At 30.8% G+C, this 16,676-nt stretch overlaps 1 protein-coding gene across 2 annotated transcripts; it reads right to left on the bottom strand.

The window, feature by feature from the left end:
* Positions 1-8,164: 8,164 nt before the first annotated feature.
* LOC109610045 lies at positions 8,165-15,142 on the bottom strand. 2 transcript variants are annotated; one of them, XM_025409133.1, is made up of 9 exons: positions 14,035-15,142; positions 13,798-13,956; positions 13,587-13,715; positions 13,349-13,480; positions 10,779-10,886; positions 9,955-10,164; positions 8,893-9,101; positions 8,647-8,806; positions 8,165-8,529 (listed from the first exon to the last, which is right to left on the bottom strand). In XM_025409133.1, the coding sequence occupies exons 1-9, from the start codon at positions 14,222-14,224 to the stop codon at positions 8,429-8,431; spliced, it is 1,398 nt and encodes a 465-aa protein (XP_025264918.1). In that variant the 5' UTR covers positions 14,225-15,142; the 3' UTR covers positions 8,165-8,428. The 2 variants fall into 2 exon arrangements, with proteins under 2 accessions (XP_025264918.1, XP_025264919.1); XM_025409134.1 differs by having other exon boundaries at positions 9,955-10,161.
* Positions 15,143-16,676: the final 1,534 nt, after the last annotated feature.

The following is a 16,676-nucleotide window of genomic DNA, read 5'->3' as shown; positions in this document are numbered from 1 at the left end:
CACAGAGCCTTCCCACCGTCTTGCTGGGCATCCGCTCAGCTTGGAAAGAGGACCTGCAAGCCACGGCAGCCGACATGGTCTACGGACAGTCGCTACGCCTCCCGGGCGAGTTCTTAGGATCTCTCCACCGCGAAAACGCAGCGGACAACGTGTCAGATTTCATCAAGGAGCTACGCCAACATCTGAGGGAATTGAGACCGACGAAGATATCTCGCCACGGTACGGGGAAGACATTCATTTTCAAGGACCTTGCTACCTCGGAGGAAGTCTTTGTACGCCATGATGGTCTCAAACAGCCTCTGCAACAGCCGTATGACGGCCCGTACAAAGTCATCAAAAGGGCAGAAAAGACGTTCGTGGTTCGTATGAACGGCCGGGACGTTACGGTTTCCACAACCGCCTTAAACCAGCGTACATCATGGCCAATGATCCAGTCGTCTCTCAGGATGGCAACAACGAGGAGGACGTTCCAGGCCCTTCCGAAAAGGGCACAGTAATTACAGACCTACCCGATACACAGAAACACACACATCTAAAATCAACACTAGAAAACTCGACCAAACACGTAACCAAGTCAGGTAGACGTGTCCGCTTTCCGGACCGGCTACAAGGAGGATTTTCGTAAATTCTTATATATCGTTAAACACTAGCAGGGGGGTACTGTAGGGACAATTGTCTCCTACTCCGCCCGTGTTACATACACACGCACATTTTCCACACATGTCCGAAATCCTACCAACTTTCTAATTCCCGCATGCATGCATCCGCTTTCACCTCAATAGAATTTACAACCCTTGCATGTTTCGCAGCCGTCCTCCGAGTCTATAGATTGCCATGTAACATTTGGCAAACACATGGTTTTTCCTTATGCAATTCATCCCTTGTAAAATTTCTCCCATTATAAAAAACCTTTCTCGGTTCATGCATGCGGAATCCAGATTTCCAGAGTGCAGTAACTTCCCGGCTTGCACAGAGTGCACATCACCCGATTGAACACGATACTACTGACTCGCTCGCGTACAGACACATCACGCTCACATCAGATATACTCATTTAACAATTGTATTATAAAAGAAACAAATACAGAATTATTATTTATTGCAACGTAGAGTCTTAGTTGTGACATACCCCACATATATATATATATATATATATATATATATATATATACAGGGTCTACCAAAAGTGTGGAAACCCCTAAATATCTCGGAAAATATACGTTTTACAGAAAAGTGTTTCCAACAAAAGTTGTAAGGTTTAAGAAGATCTATATACTGATTCTATCAGTTTGACCTTGGATGGCGTCGTCAAGGTCAGGTCAAGGTCACATTGACTTTTTTAAATGACACCCCCTACATTTGATTGCATATTCTTATAGCTTAATTCAAGAGCTTTCCAAAACACTATAATAATGTTCATTTTTATTAAGTACTTTGCGAGTTATGAGGGTTGAAATAATTTCTTAATTTTACATAAACCATAAAATATCTAGTAAACCATTCATTTTTCGATTATCTTACCTTCATACTTTTATGTACAAAATAATGAAAGGAATCAATTGGTGTAAAGAAAACATACAGTTGTTTTTAAGAAAAAATATGGAATTGTTAATTGCAAATTACATATTTTTTCTTAGAAACAACTATGTGTTTTCTTTACACCAATTGATTCCTCTCATTAATTTGTACATAAAAGTATGAAGGTAAGATAATCGAAAAATGAATGGTTTACTAGATATTTTATGGTTTATGTAAAATTAAGAAATTATTTCAACCCTCATAACTCGCAAAGTACTTAATAAAAATGAACATTATTATAGTGTTTTGGAAAGCTCTTGAATTAAGCTATAAGAATATGCAATCAAATGTAGGGGGTGTCATTTAAAAAAGTCAATGTGACCTTGACCTGACCTTGACGACGCCATCCAAGGTCAAACTGATAGAATCAGTATATAGATCTTCTTAAACCCTACAACTTTTGTTGGAAACACTTTTCTGTAAAACGTATATTTTCCGAGATATTTAGGGGTTTCCACACTTTTGGTAGACCCTGTATATATGTATATATATATAATCTTAATAATTTATTATAAATTTTGACCAAATATGCATAAAAACATAAATTTTATAAACTTAATGACAAATATTAAATCCAAAAAAATACAAACAGAATTGTTATTGAATAGAATTGTTATATATTTACAACATATATTATATTCTGCAGTTGTAAAAGTAATGAAAAAGTAATAAAAGAATAAAAAATAAATAAAAATAGGTAATAAATAAAATAAATTTAATAGAGTATATTATTTCATTTCATTCAAACAATTTTTTTTATTTTATTTAAAAGTATTTTGATTGTAAACATAATATTAAAATTTGCATACTTACCTTGATCAGTGTTTAACATGTTTCGTCTTCTTTTGTGGCATTTTATATGTGAATGATTCATTCCCTCACAATTTAATGTTTGTAACGGTCTTTTCCCTTTTATATTAATTTTTGTGTTATGTTCTATATTATGTAGTGTGTTTGATTTTGTTCTTAAATATGTATACTCATATTCTTCATCAAATATTGAATTATGTATGTTACCTTCTGCAAAATACAATTTATAATTAATATTTAAATACATATATCCATAAAAATCAAGATATTTAAAATTTTTGTTTTATATATATAAAATATTTTAATAATATATCTTTACAAGGTAATGTTTTTTGTATATATTCATTTAGATGAATTTAAATCGGAGGGTAGTATTTACACAAATTATGAAAGTTATATTTGAAAACGTATGTTTGAGGAAAGACCTACTATATGATTGTTATAAGAAAATTTTTTTGGTCAACTTGTTTGAATTTGTGATATGATATAACTCTATGTCTTTGATTAAAAGTATTCAAAATTTGAAAACGGTCAGTTTTTAAAAGTAAATAACTTCAATAAACTTAACATTGCTATATTATTAATATACAGGGTGTTTTATTTTAATCGCCTCAGGCAAATATCTCGAAAAATATGGAACTTATAAAAAAATGTTTCGGACAAAAGTTGTATGGTTTCAAGGGAGCCATAAGATAGTAACATTGGTTTGACCTTGAACAGTCATTTGAAGGTCACAAAAAGGTCACCTTAAATTTCTTAAATGGAACCTGCTATTTTTCATTGTATATTCTTGTAGCTTATCTCGAAAGCTTTCCAAAACACTATAATTAATAATTTTTTCATGAAATACTTTTCGAGTTATAAGGCTTGAAATCATTTCTTAATTTTACATAAACCATAAAATATCTTGTAAAATATTCATTTTTCGATTATTTTACTTAAATACTTGTATGTAAAAAATAATGAGAGGAATCAATTGGTGTAAAGAAAACATACAGTCGTTTTTAAGAAAAAATATGGAATTGTTAATTGCAAATTATATATTTTTTCTTAGAAACAACTATGTGTTTTCTTTACACTAATTGATTCCTCTCATTATTTTGTACATAAAAGTATTAAGGTAAGATAATCGAAACATGAATATTTTACAAGATATTTTATGGTTTATGTAAAATTAAGAAATGATTTTAAGCCTTATAATTCGAAAAGTATTTCATGAAAAAATAATTTATTATAGTGTTTTGGAAATCTCTCGAGATAAACTACAAGAATATGCAATAATATATATGATATTCCATTTAATAAATTTAAGGTGACCTTTATGTGATCTTCAAATGACTGTTGAAGGTCGAAACAATGTTACTATCTTATTGCCCCCTCAAAACCATACAACTTTTGTTCGAAACATTTTTTCATAATTTCCATATTTCTCGAGATATTTGCTTGGGGCGATTAAAATGAAACACCCTGTATATTGCAATAGGTAAAATTTAGTGGAGACTTTTCTAATTTGAACATTTACTAAAATTTCTTTTATTAATGCCTTTGTAACTAATAAGGAATATATAATTGATACTAGAGTGTCTGATACTAGAGAGAAGTTGCTTTCTTCTCTGTAATAAAATCTACTAAAATGCTCAAAACGGAAGCAAACTAACTATATTTCTTTAATATAATATAATATAATATAATATAATATATTCTTTAATAGAATATAATATTTGTTTATTTCTCTGAAATTTAAATATCAAATTTTGTTCATTATTGATAATATACATACCATTAAAGTAATTTATCCTTCAGCATATTTTTACATTTATCGTTAAAGAAACGTAAAAAATTGTTAAGATCCAACCTAAGAAAAAATAAAAAGTACTTTTGTTATGTATTACATATATAGAAATATAAAAGCAATTTTTATTAAAATTTGCAATATAAATGCAGGATGCCGAAAATGGAAATTAATATCTATAATTATTTTATGTTTAGTTGCGAATTTAATCAATTTAATAAAAATTGTCCATTTAATAAAAATTGTTTAAAACAAAATTGGAATATTGATATTGATTTTAAATTAATTTTTACAAAAAATCAGTCTAAAAGTAATCTTATAAATAAAATCAAACACATATATATTCTTTTAGACACATCAATTTGTCTTGTAATTACCTGATGTAAAAAATTTAAGATCTCGTAAATTATTGTTCTTAATAGCTGTTTTTTTGTAATGTTTACATAAAAATATTATAAGAATAGATATTAATTGTGTACTATTCATATCAATAGATATGAATAGTACACAATTAATTCACAAAAAAATATACTGTTTATAAAAAGTAATTGCTGAAAAGTTGAAAAAGCTACAATAAATGAATTAAATTTTTTGTAAATAAAGTTATTTGTATGCTTTTTAGAAAATCTATGTTATATAAATTCTCGAATTTCGCATTACTTTTTGCTGTCGAAATCAATTTCATATTTGACAGCTTTTGATTATCGCGAAAATTTACGAATTGTCAAAATTAGAGTCAAATTAAAAATTTCTTATAAATAAGAGAGAAACAGAAAAAAGAAAAGAGATAATTAAAGAAAGGTATGTATATCTTATATCTATATATAAAATTAAAAATTTGATTTTATCAAAATATGTGTGTATGTGTGTGTAATATAATTTTACAACATATATAAAAGTAAAATTGCAAAAGAAGTATCTTTATATATATATATATATATATATATATATATATATATAAAAAGATATTTCTTTTGCAATTTTACTTTTCATCTTCGCATAATACATTTTATATATATATATATATATATATATATATATATATATATATATAATAAACTAACCTGCCTGCTGATAAATATTTTTGTATTTCTAATATTTTATTATCTCGGTTTCTGTTTTTAATATTTGTACGATGTCCACTAGTTTCGACTGTTTTTAGACGTTTCAGTTTTATTTCTTCGTCAGTTATTAATATTTGTAGATTATCTGTAAGCATATTATCTTTTCGAACAGTTTGTTTACTTTGTGTATACAATGGAAAAAATGACAACATTACCTAAGAAACTCCAGACGTTTTCATGAGTTTTGTTGAATTTTCTTCCTGCTATATTGTGAAAAGTTTCTGTTATATTATTTGTTCTCATAGGACAATCATAAACGCTGACTTTTGATGCTAGTGGTAACCATGTTTTGCCTACATATGTTAAAAAGTCATTAACAGCAGGATATTCATGAGAAATTTGATCAGCTTCAAATTGTATAAAGGAAAGTGCTTCCTTAAAATGATCAGAAGGAACCAATGCCATAGTCATAGTCATTGATAAAACGTTTTTTGGTGCATCCATTAAACCTAATCGTCGCCAATGACGCAAAAGTGCCTGTAAGTGAATATTTATATATTATAATAACTGGTTTATGTAAATAATATAGAACAAAGAAAACAAAAATAAATTATATAAAATTATAATACATACTTGATTATAGTGAAACCAGCACCCATGTGCTTCTGCTGCTGGAAAGTATTCATTTATAACTTTCATGGCTGCCATTTCATAGTCGCTCATTATAAACTTTATATTATGTTGAAGCATTGGCACTAATTCTATAATTTTGTTCCAAATAGCTGTGTACATATTACTAGAACGACTTTCACACAAGATAAAGATCATAGCAATATCTTGCAAAATATAACGAATTACAGTATTCCTATTAAAATTAAACAATGTATAAAAGTATGAGATATAAAGCCTGAATTAATATTATTTAAATCATGATTTTATTTAAAGAGAATACTGATTTTATTTAAAGAGATACTATTTAAAGAGAAAGCATATTTAAAAAACATGTATAAATTTATTGCAAAGAACAATAAAAATCATATTTTTAATTTATAACTTCATAATGTACATATAAAATATGAGTGAGGCCCAGTTGCACACAGAATAAATCGGACACAGCAGGTTGAACGAATCGGACACAGTGTTAATCGAACACAGTAGGAAATGGACACACGATGATTGAAATCGGACACAGTGATAATCGGACACAGTGATAATCGGACACAATGCTAATCGGACACAGTGGAAATCAGACACATTGCTAATTAGACACAGTGCAAATCGGACACAGTAGAAAACGGACACACGATGATTGCAATCGGACAGTATCAATCAGACCTCGTTACGCATCCAAAGCACAGGGCGATATATTTTGTCCCTCGCTTTGCGCGAAAAGTTGCAAACCCATGTGAAACCGTATAATTACGAACTCCGTTACACATTCGAAGCACAAGGCAAAGTTGCCAGATCTCCCCCGCAAGCAACATGCAACACCTTGTGGAGGGGATAACGGGGATGTGAGCGTAACGTACGTGTGAGCTCGGCGCATCTCCGAGCTCACACGTACGTTACGCTCACATCCCCGTTATCCCCTCCACAAGGTGTTGCATGTTGCTTGCGGCGGAGATCTGGCTTTGGCACAAGGCGATATGTGTTTTCCCTCACTTCACGCGAAAAGTCCGACTGGTCATGTGTCCGATTTCATCGTGTGTCCGTTTCTTACTGTGTCCGATTCGTTCAACCTGCTGTGTCTGATTTATTCTATGCGCAACTGGACCCTTCTCTAAAATATATATTAAATATATATAATATATTACACTTTTTTAAACTAGCTTTCTATGTCTATATTATAAAAGAATGAAATATTTACTAATAAAATAGCTAATAAAAAAATTAATTAACTCATATTACAACTTTTTCATGCTTTTTTTGTTGAATAATATTTACTGAATAATATTTACACATGCAATTCTAACTGGTGACAATACATGTTATATTTATTTATATAATTTTATATTATATTATTTAGTTATATTGTTTTATATTATGTTATATTTTTATTACTTACTACATTCATATAGCGGGTATGTAGTGTATACATTTGACTCATTAATGGTACACGTGGAACAATCTACAAAGTTAACATTATTTAAACGTATTGCTTTTATTATAATATATAAAAATAACAATATACTATATTGTAAGATATTGAAACTTACATTAAATGTGCTATCAACGTAAAATTCTGTTGATTTTTGTAATTCTTGCAACAGCTCATTACTTGTAAATATTAATGCTTTTTTTCCATCGCTACAAGTCACATTTCCTTTATAAAATTTGTTTAGGGGTTGGTAAGTTAATAAATTCGCAGCAAGCGTCTCCATATTCTTTGGTAAAGTTGGGCGAAGTTTGATTCTTTCACGGTACAATGTACTTTTCAATGTTGTATATGACAACCCAGATAGCACAGAGAATTCGAAAAGAATTCTTTTTTGATCCCCGATTTATAAAATAAATTTCTTTTTCGTCCCATTTCTGTTCGAAAAGTATTCGTAAGTATTCCAAAAGACTTCACTTTTATGTCACCATTTGTGAGTTCTTTTTCAGATTCGAAAAGGATTCCTTTTTGAGTCTATAATAATTCGCTATGAATTCAAAATAATTTTTAGCTAATACTCTAATAGAATTATAATAGAACTCTATTATTATTCATTTTCTGGGATCCGAATATGGGATAAATTAGGATTATTGGAATGCTCTAAATGCATAAAATACAATTTTGTAATAAAATGACAAAATATATTTTATTAAATGATAAATGATATTGTAACATATATTGTAACATATATTGTTATACTCGCCGGAGTGTATCAAACCAAATTTTAGAATTTGTGAAAAATCGAAGAAAAATGATGAACGCACAATCGTCTGTATATATTATATTAATCGCTTTCGCGCGGTGACGTAAATTATACACCAAACATATATTCGTATCTCATACGTTCACATACATACGTACAAGAGACTTAAATATATAATATTAAATATATATAATGTATCAATCTTCCTCTTTCTTTCTAAATAAAAATACATTAAAGTCTCGTTTAAAGCTTAAAATAACGCTTAAAAATAACGTTGGTTCAATCAGGCCTAAAGTAGATATGTGTATATTATGGAATTATGAAAATTTATTTCTTATTTTTTATTCGGTCGCTAGCGTGCTGCAGCCACTTCTTTATAAATATTTCTATGTCGCTTCTAGATGCATTTTTCACTTTCGAAACGGTTTCTGGAACAATTTAAAGAATTTTGTAAGTAAATATAAAATATTTTTAAAAAAGTTCAATATAGAGATTTGGTACTTTGGTCAAAATACATACTAAAAAATAAAATACTTATTACACACCGACAATAAGTTGAGAAATTAGGGTACTTTTAAATTGAATAGTTCTTCTTTGACCAGACCAGGAATACTGCACAGCCAGCTTATCCGACATTAAAAAACGCAATGTAGCTCTAGTAAATTTGCCTGGATCAGATCCTCCGATCATTTGTATTTCGCGAATCTATCAAAATATTCATAAATATATCATAATGACTTGAATATTGCTATTGTAAAATTGCTACTGTAAAATATAACAAATAAGCTTACATATTGTTTTTGTATTTCGGAGGACTTAACAAGATGCATTTCAAATTGTTCTAACTCTAGGACAGTTCTTAAAGGAAAGTTAGGTAAAAGATTTTCTTCATTTTCTACTTCAATACCACGATCTCGCATTAAATTAATAAGATGGTTCATCTTATTCTTCAGGCACTTAAAATATGGTAGAAACCGCTCTTCCGTCATTGGTTCTGAAACTTGATTTACATAATTTTGTAAGTAAATATAAAATATTTGTAAAAAAGTAATGTTGAGATTTGGTACTCTGGTCAAAATAAATACTGATTCTATTTCTTTGTCTAATACCAGTAAATAACAAACAATACCTAAATAACAATTTTTTTTAATTTTGCCGATAAGTGGAAGTCTCAGAAATTTCCTGAGACTATACATCTGTATTCAAAATATATCATAAAACATGCATCGCACGCACGCACGCACGCACGCACGCACACACACACACCACAAATATATAATATTCTTTATATATAGTAATTTCTAATTTCAGAGTATATCGCTTTAATTTCATCTGTGCAGATGACGTCATTGTAATGCCTTCCCATTTTATATAGTATACATTATGTTTATACGTAATGCTGGCGCCAGACTATGCGCGTATTCGCGATTCGTGATGATTCGTGTCCTTTAATTTCGTCGAAAAACCACTCCGCCAGCGAATCAGCGCGAATGACGAATCACGCAAATGTAAATTTGACGAATTTTGTCTCCACACTCCTTCGCCAATTAGATAAAAATTAACAAATTACGTATCACGAATCGCGAATACGCGCATAGTCTGGCGCAAGCATAACCCGTAATTGTACATTGCTTTCCCACTCATGTGTATGTTATGGCTTTCAATTCACGCGCAAACTTTGCAGTATCATGCAACAGTGTTTATCGTTTATTGAGATCACGCGCACAAAGTGTGCTAGCGTTTTGCTACTGCTTTAACGACGCATTGGGATAAGGTATTGCTTGCGCAATATGAGCCATATTTGTGCGTGACTTGCTACATATTTACTTGCAAAATGTTTTCTAGGTACTTACGTGCATGATTGCGTTCTTGTATGCGTTCTCGATCATTATTTCCCGGACGATTTTGCGTATTTCTGGCAGGATTAACAATTTCCACATCTGCATTTCTACGACGTGTATTCACAATTTCCACATCTGCATTTCTACGACGTATATAATTACGTTCTTGTGTGCGTTCTTCATCATTATTTATCGGACGATTTTTGTTGGAATGAATATCTACTAAGATTCAAAATATACTTATAATAATTTCTATGGTATAGATTAAAATCTTTTACAAGTAATATTTGACTCTTAAGAAATGGAACCTTAATGAGTTGAAAGAAACTATATACATATACAACTATATATACAAAACTATATACAAAAATAAAAAAATTAAAATTGCCTATATATTAGTCATAAACTAATTCTCAAAGTTATGTAGACAAGTTCGTATATGAAAAGATTTAAAAACGCTTTAAATAAAACATATGACATATCATTCTTCAAACCTTCAAAGTAATTTAATTCATTTTATTCTAAAACTCAAGAAAAAATCTTAGAATATTTGTTGATCTCTAAAAATGAGATTTTTTCTAAAAATTAATCGCGTTACAAGTATTGTAAGTAATATAATGTGTGTAATTATAATTTTATATTTCCTATAGTTTGGAAAATTTATAAGTTTTAAAAGTATCTTACTTTTAAAGAACTCGCACTTATAGACATTTCGTGTTTTACAAACTAAGCTTAATGGTTAATATACAAATGATTTTAAGAAGTTAAGATAAAAGCTACAACAATCAGTCAAGACCTTAATGAATTTTTGTATATCAAAATTTTATAAGCCTTACAAGTCGTATTTCCAGTTGTGCACCTTTCTGAAGGTCTAGGCAAATTGTGTGTCCCATCAACGTTAGGGACTTTTACAACAAATGTTTTCTTCCCTGAATATGTTAATACTGGAAAAAACATTAAATATATAATACAACTATATTATCATAGAGATAAAAATATATATGGGGCATTCTTTGTGAACCCGAGACCCCATGCTCTCCAGAATTGAGTTGCTCCAAAAAATATTTTTCAGGGTTGAAAATTTACCTAAACATGTCTACTTTTATTTGCCGTGTGGCCTTTTTGAAAATTCAAAATGGCGGCGCGTCCAAACTCCAAAATACCGAAAAACTATTTTATTTTCTTCCTATTGCGTGCGAAAAAAGTATTGTAGCGTATGTTCAAAGATTATTTTTGTCGTCAAAATTGTTTCTTCGTTTGCCTACTTCAAATTCGTGTAATATAATTTTGGATATTTAAGATAGCGGATCCAAAATGGCGGACCAAAATTCAAAATTTAAATGATTTGAAGGAAAATCGATACCCGGGGGTTTTCGTGGTCGCTGATCACGAATCTGAAGTCAAAATTCTGAAATTCAAAATGGCTGACCCAATATGCCCGACTGAAATGCAAAATTTCACATAATTTCGATGAAAATCGGTATTCCGGGGTTTTCGAGGGCGCTGATTACGAATCTTAGATCAAAATTCTGGAAGTAATTAAAAAATCGAAAATAAATTCGAAGTTATGAAATTTTTACTTGGGGTACTTGGGCGCGCATTATTGACGTAAAAGTAAATGTTCGTAATTGTGTATACCGCTGACGTTAGCATCATCCAACATGTATCCCGCGGAGGTCGCACAGTCGGATTTACATGTCTTCGGGGTGCTTTGATCAGATGGTTCCCCTTGCCGTCACCTGTGTGTGTGTGTGTGTGTGTGTGTGTGTGTGTGTGTGTGTGTGTGTGTGTGTGTGTGTGTGTGCGCGTGCGTGCGTGTGTGCGTGCGTGTGTGGGGGGGGGTGCGCGCGAGCTCGCTTTGGTAAGTTATTAAATTCTCCTTGCATTTTCATGTTACTTCGTATTGTAAGTGAGTTTTATACCATTCTCAGCCCAAATTGTGATTTGATTGCTATTTTTTTCACGTATTTTTTACCAACATTGTAAGGAACATTTATCAATAAAAATAATTAAAACATCACATGGAGAACACAGTTAAAATGGGATTTGTTTATAAAAAATGTTTTAAAAAATAACTTGCATAAAAGTTTTTTTTTATTTTTATTAGATCACCTGAAAGAACAATCATCCTGTTAAAAATAAAGTATAATTTGCAAATCACCCATATAGAAAAAAATACTAAATTAATGTACGTATTTGCAAATAACTGTCATATTTTTACTTACATTTTATCCCGTTAAAAAAGTAAACCGAAGTTGTGTCTCTTTACAGATTTCAGTTTATCTGTGTTCTTTTTTAAAAAATAAAGTATAAGGTACATGTTGGATGATGCTAACGTCAGCGGTATACACAATTACGAACATTTACTTTTACGTCAATAATGCGCGCCCAAGTACCCCAAGTAAAAATTTCGTAACTTCGAATTTATTTTCGATTTTTTAATTACTTCCAGAATTTTGATCTAAGATTCGTAATCAGCCCTCGAAAACCCCGGAATACCGATTTTCATCGAAATTATGTGAAATTTTGCATTTCAGTCGGGCATATTGGGTCAGCCATTTTGAATTTCAGAATTTTGACTTCAGATTCGTGATCAGCGACCACGAAAACCCCCAGGTATCGATTTTCCTTCAAATCATTTAAATTTTGAATTTTGGTCCGCCATTTTGGATCCGCTATCTTAAATATCCAAAATTATATTACACGAATTTGAAGTAGGCAAACAAAGAAACAATTTTGACGACAAAAATAATCTTTGAACATACGCTACAATACTTTTTTCGCACGCAATAGGAAGAAAATAAAATAGTTTTTCGGTATTTTGGAGTTTGGACGCGCCGCCATTTTGAATTTTCAAAAAGGCCACACGGCAAATAAAAGTAGACATGTTTAGGTAAATTTTCAACCCTGAAAAATATTTTTTGGAGCAACTCAATTCTGGAGAGCATGGGGTCTCGGGTTCACAAAGAATGCCCCATATATATATATATATATATATATATATATATATATATGTATACAGGGTGTCTCAGATCAAACGCAGGTCCTTTTAATGAGAGATTCCTAAAGTCATTTGGAGACGATTTTTCCTCTGCGAAAATGCCGAAACACCAATAATTTCCGCGTTATAATTAATTAAAAAAGAAAGGCTTTTCGTAAACTAAACTTTGTAGATATAAACTGTTAATAAAATTAAATTCTTCAGATAATTTTAGGTGCAGTTTACTTTAATAGAATATAAATTTAAGGCTTAAGTACGAAGATATATGATGACAAAAATAAAAACTTGCAAAAAATAATGACCTCCCTTGACATTTTCGCAAAGGAAAAATCGTTTCCAAATGACCTCAGGAATCTGTCATTAAGAAAACCTGCATTTGATCTGAAACACGTATAAATTACATACATTTACTTTGCTTTTGTAAAGTAGTAGTAGTAGTAGTGGCTGTTCCAGTATTTTCTTGTTCATGTTCACTTGTTGAATCACAAGAGAATTTTTCCTCTATTTCATTTTTACTTTCGTTGCAGTCTTCTGTTACTGGGTTTTTGCATTGTAAACATATATTGATTTATATTAGTATTATTCATTCACAATTATACAATTCAATAATAGAATATTAAGAATGTATGACATATATAATTACCTAACATATTATTTCCCATGGAGATTGATTCTGGTATAAATTCATTAAAATTTTGTAGCTGATAATCAGATAGCGGTAATATAAATGAGCGTGTAGAATTATTATCTGTATCAGAGTTATCTTTGATCACTGAAAAAAATAAAATATTTTGTGAAATATTCTGCAGCATTTTAAAAGAATTGTACCAGAAGTGTGTATATTACAGCATTACCTTCGTCTTCGTCTGTATCGGAAAGACGTTTTGGTCTTTTTCTCTTTCGTTTTGTTTCCACGTTACTTTTAAGAGCTTTGTTACATGTTTCATCAGTATCTTCATTTGTAGAGACGTTAATGCAATATTCTTCAACTTGATTTGCTATTTCAAGAGACTCTAAAATATATTTTAATTTGAATTGTATATAGTAACATGTAATACTTTATAATATATCTAATATTAAAAAAAACGTACCGAAAGGTCCTAAACATTTACGATAATCATATGTAAGCCAATCATCATTATTTGGCTGTAGCAGATGCATTTTGTGTTTATTAAATTTTACGTGCTTTGGAGGCCAAAAAACTTTCTTCAATTCTATATTCACCCAATTTGCTGGTACGAGATTACAAAAGTCGTTAAAAATTATTACAAAGTACTGCATCTGAAAATTTTATTTCCAAACACCTCTTGTTATTTTTGTAAAAGAGCCATAGCATATGTGTTATTTTCATGTGTTATTACAAATCCTTTGCAACTTATGCATTGTGCGGACCACAATCGTAAAGGTAACAGATTATCGACTTTATATATTTGTAAGTAACTGGAAGGGCACGGATAATTAGAAATGTCGCATTTATTCAGAAATTGTCTTCCAAGAACTACAATCTACTATTTTCTATTAATCCAATATGCTTGATCATCACAATAGTTTCATCATTCATGAAACAACAGTTGTCCAGCCTTTTAGTCGACAATTGAAAATTGCGGAATTGTAGAATTCGATGTTCGCTATGACAACCCAAGGGAAGTTGTACACAATTGGATATTTCAGTAGAGGGTACTGCAAAATGTCCAAATTCTTGTTTTGGAGATGTTGATTGAGATGCTTTTCAAATAGTCGTCGATGAATTTGTTGTAAGGGATTTGCATGTTTCCGTATCATTCGCTTCACAGTTTGCATATGATTTTCAAAATCAAAAGTACTGTATGAATCTAATGGTCCATACATTTTTACATCTTCATTTAAATGAATAAGATAATGAAAGTTACTTGTGACATATTGTTCTCCATACAATGTTTTAAATTGCTGTACGAAATAAATAAGCAATTCTTTAGCGTAAGCGTTGTTTTCATAACAATCTTGAGAGTGGCACAATATTCTCATGGCACAATGTAGAGTGTTGAAATGAATTAAATACTTTCGAGGAAGAAAATGTTGCAAAATAATCGGTCCGAGATACAACAAAAACAAACGGAATTCAGTTCCTTTCCAACGACATAACTCCTGCAAATCTCGAGGTTTTCTGTTAAATTCCTTAGGCACCCATTGCGTTGCGATAACTAAGAAATTTGATAATTGTTGTATAGCCTCAGAACTAAAAAAACAAAACTAACTTGGCTGTCGACGATTATCTACCCAACTCATTAACAGGGATTTCATTACATCCAAATATACCACGTGCAGAGAGTCAAGTGGAAATTGTTTTACAATATCTATAGGTAAAGATTCAAACGGTGAAATTCCAGTATGATGTTCTTCGTTCAATCTATTTCTAAAAGTATCATCAGTTCGTAGTGGTGCTGATTCAGAAAGAAAAACCATTCTATTTTGAAATTCGCCTTCTTCAGTACATTTGTCGCAGCTGAAGAATCCATTAAACTGTTTGGTACATTTAACATAAGACCGTGCAGGACTGTCGCAAATTATACATCGTAAAGTTACATTGTATCGTTTTCCATCTATGACTATTCCTTCATTTTGTAACTCTTTATATTCATTGATGAACGGTGCTAAGTAGTTGTGAACTGCAGATGGTTTTTTAGTACCGTGATAAATCCCAATAATAAACGGCGTATTCAAAGAACTATGGACAAGTTTTCCCAAAATAAGCCATAAACATGTTCCTAAAGACTTCGCTATGGATAGTAGGGATGGGCAAAAATCACTCGATTATTTGAATATCGATGCTTTTTTTATTAAGGAATCGATTATTTATCCGATGTTTTTATGTTCGATTAATTGTTATATCGATATTTGTTCTTCTCGATGGTACTAAATTTATCACTAGATTTTACTAACAACTTTTCGTAAGGTAGGTTCGAGGGTAATACCCTCTGAGAAAATTCGTGGACATTAGCTTCGTAGTTCATGTCCACGTTTTTTAGGTCCACAGAGGGCGTATCGCTTTCAGGGATCACCTAAGAGCGGGCCATGACACCTCTCATTCTTCTCTCTGCGCTTACGCAAGTTTCGCTGCATGTGACGGCACCATTATATGCTTTTAGGCCGGTATTACGTTTGTCGTACGACATATTTTCTCAGCGTATTGATTGGCTGCTTTCTATGACTTGAGAAATTTTTTATCCAATAGCCAATCAATACACTTGAAAAATTCGTCGTACGACAAATGTAATATCAACCTTAAAAGTAGATAATTTCTGGTATTATCTTATATATTGGTCCTCTTTCATCGACGCCATATGCAGCCATATGCAGCCATATGCAGCCATATGTGAATAAACGCAAAAGAACATTAAAATCGAAGGTAATCCAACTTTAAATCCACTTTATTTTTTTAACTATATGCATAAATATTAAATAAAATTAAAAATTCAGACTTATTTTGATAATATTATCTACGCCTGCTTATTAATTCGAGAGTTTTATTTTAAATTAATATTCTAATATTACTATGTTCGCAAAAGCTTAATACTTATATGTATTTCTTGCATTGTGAGCACATTCGTGCGTACGAGACAGTTTCATAAATGAAAATTGTATAACAAACTTTTTTATATCTTCTGATTAAACATTTTCGAAACTAAGTCATATGTAATATATAAACATATTTTAACAATTAAAAAAATTTCAATGCATACAATTTCGTTCGTTT

Source organism: Camponotus floridanus, unplaced genomic scaffold (assembly GCF_003227725.1).
Source record: "Camponotus floridanus strain SB8 unplaced genomic scaffold, Cflo_v7.5 scaffold242, whole genome shotgun sequence".
NCBI lineage: Eukaryota > Metazoa > Arthropoda > Insecta > Hymenoptera > Formicidae > Camponotus > Camponotus floridanus.
The sequence above is the reverse complement of the archived record's forward strand: the minus strand, read 5'-3'. Positions and strand labels throughout refer to the sequence as shown.

Coding starts and splice junctions, on each gene's coding strand:
- LOC109610045 (XM_025409133.1), bottom strand. CDS start 14,224: ATGCAGTACTTTGTAATAATTTTTAACGACTTTTGTAATCTCGTACCA. Junction 13,957..14,034: donor TAAATGTTTAGGACCTTTCG/GTACGTTTTTTT, acceptor AATATATTTTAG/AGTCTCTTGAAATAGCAAAT. Junction 9,102..9,954: donor ACAAGAACGCAATCATGCAC/GTAAGTACCTAG, acceptor ATGTAAATCAAG/TTTCAGAACCAATGACGGAA.